The sequence below is a fragment of the Pseudonaja textilis genome, chromosome 1 (genome assembly GCF_049901715.1).
Source record: "Pseudonaja textilis isolate UNSWEBS1 chromosome 1, rPseTex1.2, whole genome shotgun sequence".
Lineage (NCBI taxonomy): Eukaryota > Metazoa > Chordata > Lepidosauria > Squamata > Elapidae > Pseudonaja > Pseudonaja textilis.
The window spans coordinates 165,452,896-165,463,259 of record NC_141990.1 but is presented as its reverse complement, the minus strand read 5'-3'; the positions used below and the strand labels follow the sequence as shown (position 1 = coordinate 165,463,259).

The following is a 10,364-nucleotide window of genomic DNA, read 5'->3' as shown; positions in this document are numbered from 1 at the left end:
TAAATGAACGTTTAATAATTGATATTAAATAAACACAAGCTAGACCGATAAGGTGAGTATATAACTTGTGAGCAATGGTAAAAAAAAGGATAGCACAAAAGATTGTAACCAACTGACACACTGTATGTATATAATTGAAAGAGGGTTTTGTTTTTTTGCTTTGTTCGTATGTTTGTTGTAAAAAATAAAAACTTTGGGGGAAAAAAGGAATTTATTGGATCAATTGTCACTAAGAAACTAAATCTGAGCCTGGGGTGCATATTTTACAAAGGGAGACGTGCACATCATGACGGTATGTTCTCTGTTGGCTGCCTCAACTTTCTTCCTTCAACATACACGCGAGCTGACAGTGACGGGTTCTTATGTCATCGCTCCCTGTAATATTGCTCTATGATTGGACCACCCGTTTTGCTGCGGGGGGGAGGGGGGGAGAGAACATGGTCGCATTGAGAAGCTGCAAAGCTTGAGACCCAGCCCCTTCATCAATGAGTATTGGTTCCCCCTTTCTCGTACACACTAAGGGCGTTACCGCTCATTATAGTATGGTACACTCGAGCTGAAGAACATAGAAAACTTTGGTTGATGATTGCAGGGTCGTTGATTAATCCCTGTGTGCGGTTTGTTCCGGCATCAATTGGGCTGCCTGCGGGCGGCCGGTGCAGATGGCGCTGGAATAGCTCCTCCTCCTCCGCTTTGCTTTCGCGGTGGAAGAAACAGGAAGTGGATGGTGAGGAAGGAGCGCGTCCAGGCCGGGTCAGCTGTTGTGTTTAGCCGGGCGTCTTGACACCCTTCCCTTCCTTTGATGGTATTGCCTCTCGGAGAACAGAGCGCAGAAGATCCGTGGCGGGAGACGGAAAGAGCCTGCTGGAGCCTACCGAGAGGCGGGTGAGAGGCGGGCGAACAAAGTGATTTTTTTCCTTCGCGAGGAAAGGAAGTGGAAAGGCGAAGGGGCGGGGGGGCTTTCACGTCGCCTCGTAGTTTCCGTGTTTTTAGCTTTATGGGTTTCAGCCTGTCTTAGATCCTAAGCGTGAAGCTGGAACGTAGCCATAATAGTTCTTTTTTTTAAAGCTCGTTTCTGTGCCCTTCCGTCTTTTCTACTGCGCGGTGTGTAGTAGTTCATTAAACCGGATTTGGGGATGGGAAAGTTAGCCTTTGCGTCCTGCAGGGCGTATCGAGGCTCTGGGGGTGGGGGGGGTGGGGAAAGATGGCACGAGGTGTTGCTCCCGCGAAGGAGCAGCCGTCGCGTCTTCTCTTGTGGTTTGTGGGGAAAGGAAGCCTCCCCAAAAGCTTCTGCTGAAATGAACAATTGCAAAATAGAAGATTGTTGCATCTTTAGAAGTTGTGCAGTGGAGAGAACATTTTGCTCGGTTTGAGATTTTGCCCTTGTATGCTGAGGTGCCTTGAAAGGTGTAAGAACCCTTATCTTTGCCAATTACCGTAGGTGAATGAATGAATGAATGAATGCTTTTATTACAGTCACTGATCCGAATGGCAATAAATTGCTCCTATCTATTCTGAATTGTACACTTTTGGAACTAAGGGTGACTGATACACAGTACATTTCCCAATAGTTTTCCAATGTTGGGCTTCTATTGGGATAGGCTAGTAGAGACACTTTGATTTAAAACAGGGTGGAACTACAATTGCATAAGGGATACTGAGAAAATTTCAGGTCATATTGCACCCACATTCTAATGAAATGTGTAAGATAGTGTTCCCTTTTGAATTGATAACTGGATACATTAAATCTAGGATGCTGTTACCCTGATTTAGAATAGAATTCTTTATTGGCCAAGTGTGATTGGACACACAAGCAATTTGTTTTGGTGCAAATGCTCTCCGTGTTCATAAAACAAAAAAAAATGCATTCATCAAGAATCATAGGTATAACAATATTAGTCAAAGGGTACAAATAAGCAATCAAATCATACTAGGAAACATAATAAGTGATCAAATCAAATCAATTTATACTTGTAAAGAGTCAATAAAAAAGGATACAAGCAACAAAGTTACATTCATGCAATCATAAGTGGGAGAAGATGAATTGTAATAGTAATAGTAATGCAGACTTAGTAAATAGTTTGACAGTGTTAAGGGAATTACTTGTTTAGCAGAGTGATGGCGTTCAGGAAAAAACTATTCTTGTGTCTTGGTTGTTCTGGTGTGCAGTGCTCTATAGCGTTGTTTTGAGGTTAGAAAGGTAGTATGGGAATCCTTCTAGAAATAAAACTCCCTGAAATCCTGGTTGTTAGCATTATTTTTAAGAAATGAAACAGTTGACATTAATTCAGTCTGCATCTGACTTTTTCAGGATAAGAGGCTGCGTGAGAATTGTGTTTTACTCCTATTTTCAAATGTGATGAAGGAACAAATAAGTAGGAAGTGAATTATATTTTCTTAATGGATGCTCTTGTGTGGCCAATCCATGCCAATTTTATGGTTTTCATTAGTCACAAGATACTGTTTATAACTAGTCTCCAACATTTAGTATATATTTCAGTACAGTATTATGTATAAATATTACTTTGATAATGCATTGATAACATAATATCCTAAGACTTCCTGTTTCAAAAGCATTTTGGGTAGAAATGGAATGAATAAGAGATTTTGCTTGAATATGCTGCAACACTTGAGAAGAGAGGGATGTTTAAAAATAAAAGAATTTTATAAAAATAAAAGAATAAGACTAAGAGACATTAAGTCCAGTTCTCAGGGTCTGACAAGCAAGCAGTTACTTTTTCATAGAAAGTTTACAAGTAAAAATTTGATAGTGGTTGTTATCTCGATTTATCCTAAAGCCAGGTATGAAAACTGCTGTGTATAGGACATCTGTGACCATGTTTGCATGATATACTAACTCATGGTTAAATGATCCATAATTTACTGAATTAGTTAATTAATTAATTAACCCACAACATGTTAAACCCAAAACTAACTATTTTGGTTCCAAAACTCATTGAGCACAAAGAAGTCAACTACACTTTAGCTAGTAAATTGGAGGGTATGTTTGGCTGTCAAGATTGCTAGAAAGTGGTAAATTTATGGAAGTTATAATTAAAATTTGGAATTATGCAAGCTGCATATTATTTTCAGAAATACCTTTTTTTCATCCTGGCCTTGTTGGTTAGATGAAGAAAGAGGAAATATGGATTATCCGTTTGCTGTGAGAAGTAAGCACATGCAAATGAACAACAACACAGACAGTTCTATTGTTAGATGTTTGTGATGTAAATTGGATGGAACCTCTGGTTAAAGGTGCAGAGTGTCAATGTTTTTGACTCTTGAATTAAATTATTTTACCTCTTAAAGTACAAAATCTTTTGAACAAGAGTTTTTAGTTAATGCTGCCTGGTTAACTGACATTCAGTATGTTTGTATATGTTTGGAATATAATATACTTTTACATGTGGTATTTGTACTATACTTATGGACTCTGATTATGAATGTACAATGTTTTGGATTTGATTCCAGAAAGATGTTTCAGAATGTCTGTAGGCAGGGCATGAATGTAATGCTTACTGTCCTTTAGTTCTTTAAAGCAGTTGCATCTTTTCCCAGGTTCTCATGGCAACTTTAGGGAACAGCTGAACAATCCTGGGAAAAGAGGCTGGTACTTTCAGGATAAGCCCTACATTTATGTTCTGAAGTACATTTTTAGAACTTAATAAATGTTGCATAGCCTTATACTAGTTTTGGCTTGTTGTTGGAAAAAATCTGGACAACTTACTTAGTTATGGACAAGGAACTGGAAAATTATTCTGTTCAGAAATGGTTTTGAACTGTTTTTCCTCTACATTTTTATCAGGTTCAAAAGCCAAGCCTTTGTGTACTTGCTGAAGATCAAGTGTGTGAGAGACTGTAGGCCTGACTTTGAGAATCTAGAAGGGATGAGTCAACCAACAAGGAGGGACTTTTAGAAAGGATTACTCAGTCCTGAGAAACAGAAAAGTGTAATTGTTTGACATAAGATAGGACAGAGAGTCATTCTGACTTTCAAGATTTCTTTTATTTTACTGTACTTGACAACAAAAAACATTTCTTGAAATCAACGCTGTGTCTGTTTTGGCCTTGCCTAACTTGAACGGCTGACATTGTAACCCTAACTAGCAGTTGTGATGATGGAAAATCCTATGGTGGCTATTTTCTGGAAAAGAAAGGGACCTGGATGTTTTTTTGGAAATATTGCAGTCTGTCAGCCTTTCCAGGTAGACTAGACAGGAAACACAACCAGATGAGCTAATTCTACTTTATTGTAAGGCTACATTAACAGAATCTTGCAAATCAGGCAGTACAGATCCTCCACCATCTGTTTTACAATATGAGAAGTCTGGGAGGTTCCTTTCTAAGTTTCTTTCTCTGCCTGTTATACAGTTGCTGGCTATGCCCTCTCTTGTCTATGTAGCATCTCCCCATCCCACCCACCTCCCTGCGTCATTCCCTCATACCATTACATCATCTTTGAGTTGAATTGTTATTACTTTTTGGCTTACAACCCATCTTTCTGCCTACATTGTTTTGGAAACTTTATAACATTCTTATAGAATTAACCTGATTTGTAACATTCTTTTGCCCATACTACTCTCTGAACTAGTCATAGTTTTGCTTTTACATTGTCAAATGGTAACCTTTTATTTCCTTAATTCATACTTGGAAACATGAAACATGTCTAAACTATTAATCTGTAATTGAGTAAAATCTGGATCCAGGAAAAGAAATATCTGCAAATGTTGGGAAACTAGCTTATTTTCAAAATGCTAATGGGATTGGATAGTCAGGTGGCATCAAAATATACTTGACTCTTGGTATCTGCATGAAGAAATGCTCACCACCTCGACCTGCTTTTAGCAATAACTCATAGCTTTTCAAAGACATTGTCTTTCCTGTTTTCTATTTCTCGATATAATATCATACATAATACCTTTTTCTGGTCTATCCTCCACTTGAATGTACATTTGTGAGTTTTTGTTTACTGATAATTACCTCCTGAAAAGAAATTGTTCTTCGGAGAAGAATGTGAAGTTTCTTGAAGGTAAGATGCTAGAACAATTCAGGCACTTGCTTGTTAAGGAGTCTGCAATTTGCAAATGATTCAGTGATTTGTGCTTGGCTAGATGTCCTGGTGCTCCATAATAAAAATATAAATCAAAGTCTCTTCTCTGTTTCTCCAGCATGCTGATTGAAGAATCCACACACATGGGTTGATTCATGCTTTTCTGCCCAGAGAATGAGTCATCAATCTTTGCCAAGCCTCTTCCATTTACATGTCAGGACCCCAGTCACGACTCAGTCTTGGCCCTAGAGAGTTTTGGTAAAAATTAGCTCCGTGTTTCAGAAGAAATAGCTACAGGCATGTGGATTCTCCAAACAAAGCATTCAAGTTGGCAAGGGGACTGGACGACAGGCTTCTTAGGAAGCTCTAAATCATTGCTTCACAAAGCTAGAACAACGGCTTAGGTAGGCGCAGAGTCCCGCACTTCAGCAGAGCCAGCAGATAACCAGGGCCCTAACAGCAAGGTGCTCTCAGAACCAACCATAATGCAGCAGGATATTCCCTGTCCTAAGCTGTTCCTCGTTGTTGTCCAGAGACAATAGAGTCAGTCAGGTACCTTTCCCACCCCAAGGGGAAATGATTAAAAAATCTTCAATATGGCTCCCCTCCTCTCAGAGGCACTTCAACTACCAGCTTTGGATGAGCCATTGGCCTCCCTTGTCTCTCCCTCCACTGTGTCTGGAGACACAGTGGAGACCCTGAAAGCTGAAGATAAAAAGACATAATTAAATTTCCACAGAACACATCAGGCCAATGCATGGGCAGTCAAGGCAGCTGCCGCCTCCTCCTTTTTCACTACCGTGTTTCTCATAAAATAAGGCCAGGCCTTATTTTTTTTTTGACCCCCCCCAAAATGGCTAGGCCGTCTTTTGGGGGGTGACTTAATTCCCCCCCTTTCATCCTCATCTAAAGCACCCCGCGGGCAGCCTCACCACCAGCCACTCCTAACGGGTGATCATGGCGAAGCTCAGAGAGCTCCCTACTCCCACCAAACACCTTTGCTGCAGACCCAAGACCTTTGGCACCTACCGCTGTTGCTTTCCCTTTTGCCCATTCCGCTGCCACATTTGGAGCTTCCGTGTTTGGAGTGCCGCTGCCATTTGGAGCACCGCCGCCACGTTTGGAGCCGCCGCTTCCGTGTTTGGAGCTGCCGCCGTGTTTGGAGTGCTGCCGCCATTTGGAGCACCCGCGCCACGTTTGGAGCTGCCACTTCCATGTTTGGAGCTGCCGCTGTGTTTGGAGTGCCGCCGCCATTCTCCCTCGAGCCGCTCAGAGCATCCAGAGAGTGGGAGGTGCTTCTGAGTCCTCTTTTCACAGGCTGAGCTTCAATTGAGGAACGCTCCGCCCCCTCACGTGGCTCCATGCAGCGTTCCCCAGTTTTTGCTCAGCCTCGGAGAGACAGGCTGTTCGCAAAAAAAGCTCCTTGGCTGACTCAGGTTTTTCTTCCTGTTGCTACTGATTTATCGATCCTGCAAGTAATTAGGTTTGCTTTTGCCTTCCTAGCCCCTGTGCAAAGGGTATCGACCTAGGGGGAGGTTTTTCCCTCGTTCCTAGGGGCTTGAGCGGGCGGGATCGCAGCGCTTCGTGCGAGCCCCCCCCCCCATCAATCTCGTCTCTGCCTCTGCGACGCCTCAGTGGCTCGCTAAATTCGCGCCCAAGGGCGCTGCTGGTTTTCCCCCCACCTGAACGCCGACCTTGGGAAGGGCTAAATTCCTCCTCACAGTCCCTCTAGGCACGCTGAGCTAGCCGGAGGAGCCCTCCCTTCCGTCCCGAGAGGCCCCGCTGGTAGCTCAGCTTGCGGCCGCTATCTTGGCTCCGCCTCGTGGTTGGGCACCATTTTTCCTTATTCTTGAGACGGGCCTTGCCCTTACTCCGCTGTGGTGGATTCAGCTCCCATCTGACCCCTTGGGTCATGAGCTCTACTCCTGGGTGCTAACTCGACCAACCTGCTCTAGCACGTTCGTTGGCCTCCCGCAGCTCCACTCGGGGCGAAGTTCAGCAGTCCCCTCCCCCTCCAGTCTTTGTCTGGAGGCCTACTGCTAGGCCTCTCTGTTACAGGCCTCAGGCGTTCATTTGGCAAATTCGGTCATTTACTCAAGCCAGCCTTTGTTTTTCTGGCTTGCATAGTTGCAAAGTCCAAAAGAAGAAAGAATTTGTTATTAATATTCAATCTTAACGACTATCATAAAAAAATAAAAAATAAAATAAAATATAATAATAATAATAATAATAATAATAATAATAATAATAATAATAATAATATATACAATTCCCTTTGTATATTCATATCCTTTGGCTATCTTCAAGTAATTTCCTCCTGGCTTCATAGTATATACTAAATTCCAAAAGGGGGTGTGGGCCAGCTCAGAGATCACCCGGCCTTAGTCGTAGGCCGAACTCTAGGCGAGCCAACCGCCTCTAGTGAAATTTTTACATTTTCATTTATTAAAATGGCAGATGACAATTCCTCTAAACGCCCTTCTTTGAAGGCTAAATCGAAGTCTTACCACTTGCGCAGGCAGGCTAAGGAACCTTCCAAGGCCTCTCAGCGAGACGCCTTAAGGCGCCATAAGGCGTTGGAAAAGGAGTTTGATGGGCATTCCAGGGAGTCACCCCAGGTGCCTCCAGCCCTCCCTCCTTCCATTCCCTCCACCTCTACTCAACCCCCCCTCCAGACCTTTCTTCCCGATCCAGGCGCAGCTCCCCTCAGGGTCATCAGGCCCCGGGACCACCGACCAAATGGACTCCTGAAGCCACCTTCACGCCTATGGCCGCTGGTCTGCGCCAAGAGGATCCTTCCACAATGGAGGTTCCAGCTCACATCAAAGCATGGATGGAACTGGCTATCCGCCAGGGTATTGCGGAGGGGCTGCAACAAATGTCCAGACCCGGCTCCTCCCCAAGAGCCCCCAGACACGAGTCTCTGTCCATCAGATCCCTTCCAAGATCGGATCCTCCTATCGGTCAGGTACTCTTACAGAGGGATAGCCCTCTTCTGGAAAGGGATCAAGAGGAGGAGGAAGGGGCCTTTGACTATCAGGGAAGAGGAAGAGGAATCCCAGATGGGATCTTCCCGCTACAGCGAGCCCCTCCTAGAGGGAGATCTGAGCGAGGGGGAGATGTCGGAGGATGAAGGCTTTCCCCCGACCAACCTCCACTCGTGGGGCTGTTCAAGCCTCACATGTTCAAATCCCTTCTGTTTAAGGCCAAAAACATTTCTGGCCTACTTCCCCAGTCTCCCTCCGCCCCCCCTCCACATCGGAAGCCCCAGAGGACTCCATATTCAAGCAACCCGTGGTGGAGGCCGAGGTCATCCCAGCCCCACCCATTTTCTCAGACCTTGTGGCAAAGCAGCTGGCTTCTTCCGGGGCCCCCCCTGCGCCCTCCAGCCAGGACAAGAGATTCTTCAATCTCGACTCGGACTTTGCTAGTCTATTAGACATCCCTGAGGTAGATCAGCCCATTGTGGGCCTAGCATCCTCCTCCACCCCCAGTGAGGCCCTGGAGGCGCTGAAGCCCGAGGACAAACGGGCAGAACTGGCCTTACGCCGTGCCCACCTATCCGATGCTTGGGCCATTAGATCAGCCACGGCCACCTCCTTCTTCACCAGGTCCTCAATCCGGTGGCTTCATCAGTTGAAGCAGCACGTCCCCCCCTCCAACGTACGTGCACATCAGGATATAGCCAAGCTTGTAGCAGCAGCGGAATTCTCAGCCAACGCCACCTACCAATCAATGAAGTTTTCCTCTAGAGCTATAACCTCCCACATTACGGCCTGCCACCTGCTCTGGCTCAAACACTGGCAGGCGGACATTAAAAATAAAGTTAAACTGGCCACCGCTCCCATTAAGGGAGACAAACTGTTCGGCCCAGCCTTAGATCCCCTGCTGGTTGAGGGCCGCAGTAAGAAAAAATTTCTTCCCTCCCTCTTTCAGAGGTCAGAACCAAGAGGCCCTCAGCCCTTTCGGAGAGGCTCCCCCGTCCCTTCTATCAGCCCCCCTTTCCGCCCAGATACCCGAGACCCCCTTCTTTCCGATCCCAAACCCAGGATCGAACTGACACGGGCGACAGAAACAGAAGGGGCGGCAACTATAGGAAACCCTTTAGGGGATCGGGGGAAGACCCTTCCGTTGTCCCAGATAGTGTACGTTCCTCCCTTCCCATTGGTGGCCGCCTCAGACACTTCGCCGCCCAATGGGATGCATCCACCTCCGATGGGTTAGAGACACCATCAGGTTCGGTCTCGCCCTTGAGTTTCAGTCCGCCCCCTCATGACATCTCCCCCCTCAAGGGACCCCGCCAAATGCCAACTGATGGATGCCGCCATCCACCATCTCCTCGACATTCAGGCCATCCAACCCATTCCCCCAGCCCAGTGAGGGCGGGGATTTTACTCCCACCTCTTTGTGGTCCCCAAACATTCTGGGGGATGGAGAGCAATTTTAGATTTAAAACGTCTTAACCGTCATTTAATTCAGCGCAAATTCAAGATGCACACTTTGCAATCTATCCTCTTGGGTACCAGGCAGGGAGACTGGCTATCCTCTATAGACCTTTCTGAAGCCTATCTACATATCCCAATCTGGCCCTCCCACCACAAATTCCTCAGATTCTGTTACAACAACCTTCACTTTCAATATGTGGCCCTCCCCTTTGGTCTAGCATCGGCCCCGAGGACCTTCACTAAGGTCCTCGCGGCTCTAGCAGCTCACCTCAGAAGCCCTCCCGTATGCCTCCATTGCTATCTGGATGATATTCTCATCCTCTCCTCCACCAAACGCCAGGCAGAGAGGGACACCAGGGCTACCCTCTCCGCCCTCCAAGCCCACGGATTCCTTATCAATTGGAAAAAGAGCCAACTGGCTCCCTCCACCCGAATTACTCACCTGGGGGCCGTAATCGATTCGGTCTCAGAAAAGGTCTTCCTCTCCTCAAAGAGGTTCCTCAGTATCCAGAGTTTGGTCAAACAAATCAGGCCCCTTACTTGACCTTTCCAAATTGTTAGGTAAGATGGTCTCATGCATTTCCATTGTTCCCTGGGCCTGTTTTACACAGCAGATCCCTGCAGTGGTTCCTGCTTCCATTCCAAAGATCCGGAAGAAGCAATTCGAAATCCAGGGTCAAGGTACCTCCACAGGTCCTCACATCCCTCCTCTGGTGGACCAACCCCACCATCAACAAGGGCCATCTCTTCAAGGAGCCCCAGAGGCTTACCCTTACCACAGACGCCAGCTTATCCGGATGGGGCGCTCACATCAACTCTCTCACGGCACAGGGCAGATGGTCAAGGATAGAACAAAGATGCAGCATCAA

The 10,364-nt window shown here is 45.8% G+C and overlaps 1 protein-coding gene across 3 annotated transcripts in view; it reads left to right on the top strand.

Moving 5' to 3' along the window:
* Window positions 1-697: 697 nt before the first annotated feature.
* Window positions 698-10,364, top strand: part of PIKFYVE (phosphoinositide kinase, FYVE-type zinc finger containing) — a 108,870-nt gene continuing 99,203 nt past the window's right edge. For all 3 annotated transcript variants that reach the window (XM_087919653.1, XM_087919652.1, XM_026707762.2), the window contains exon 1: window positions 698-885. In XM_087919653.1, the coding sequence (XP_087775779.1) occupies window positions 803-885 (83 nt within the window). In that variant the 5' untranslated portion in view covers window positions 698-802. The remainder of the gene's footprint in view (window positions 886-10,364) is intronic.